Here is a 434-nt window from a genome sequence, read left to right as displayed (position 1 = left end):
GGCCCGGGGCGGCAGGCGCTCGATGTTGTTCCTGGCCAGGTTGAGCTTGGTGAGGCTGGTGAGCTGGTCAAACACCCCTTCCTTCAGCTCCTGCAGGTTGTTCCCATGCAGCTGCAGCTCCTTCAGGTTGCTCAGGTGAGCGAAGTGGGAAGGCTCAACCTGGAGGATCTGGTTGCTGGAGAGAAGCAGCGACTCCAGCTTGTCCAGGGGCTCAAAGACCTGCACAGGGAGCTCCTGCAGCTTGTGTTGCTTGCCAGGCTGAGGTAGCGCAGGTCGGGCAGGTGCTGGAAGGCCCCGGGGCTGATGCGCGACAGGTTGTTCTTCTCGATGCGCAGCCCGATGAGCAGGGAGGCGTTGCCAAAGGATGCGTCACCCAGCTCGGTGATGCGAGTGTTTATGATCTGGAGAGTCATGGCATTCGCGGGGATGGGGCT

General features: G+C 61.5%; 1 protein-coding gene across 1 annotated transcript in view; it reads right to left on the bottom strand.

The window, feature by feature from the left end:
• Positions 1 to 434, bottom strand: part of LRRC15 (leucine rich repeat containing 15) — a 2492-nt gene that overhangs the window by 1128 nt on the left and 930 nt on the right. The window contains 2 exon segments of the mRNA XM_010081459.1: positions 4 to 243; positions 246 to 432. Coding sequence (XP_010079761.1) covers positions 4 to 243; positions 246 to 432 — 427 coding nt within the window.

This window comes from Pterocles gutturalis, unplaced genomic scaffold, assembly GCF_000699245.1.
Source record: "Pterocles gutturalis isolate BGI_N339 unplaced genomic scaffold, ASM69924v1 scaffold27594, whole genome shotgun sequence".
Lineage (NCBI taxonomy): Eukaryota > Metazoa > Chordata > Aves > Pterocliformes > Pteroclidae > Pterocles > Pterocles gutturalis.
Note: the sequence above shows the minus strand (reverse complement) of the source record. Positions and strands in the feature narration are given on the sequence as shown.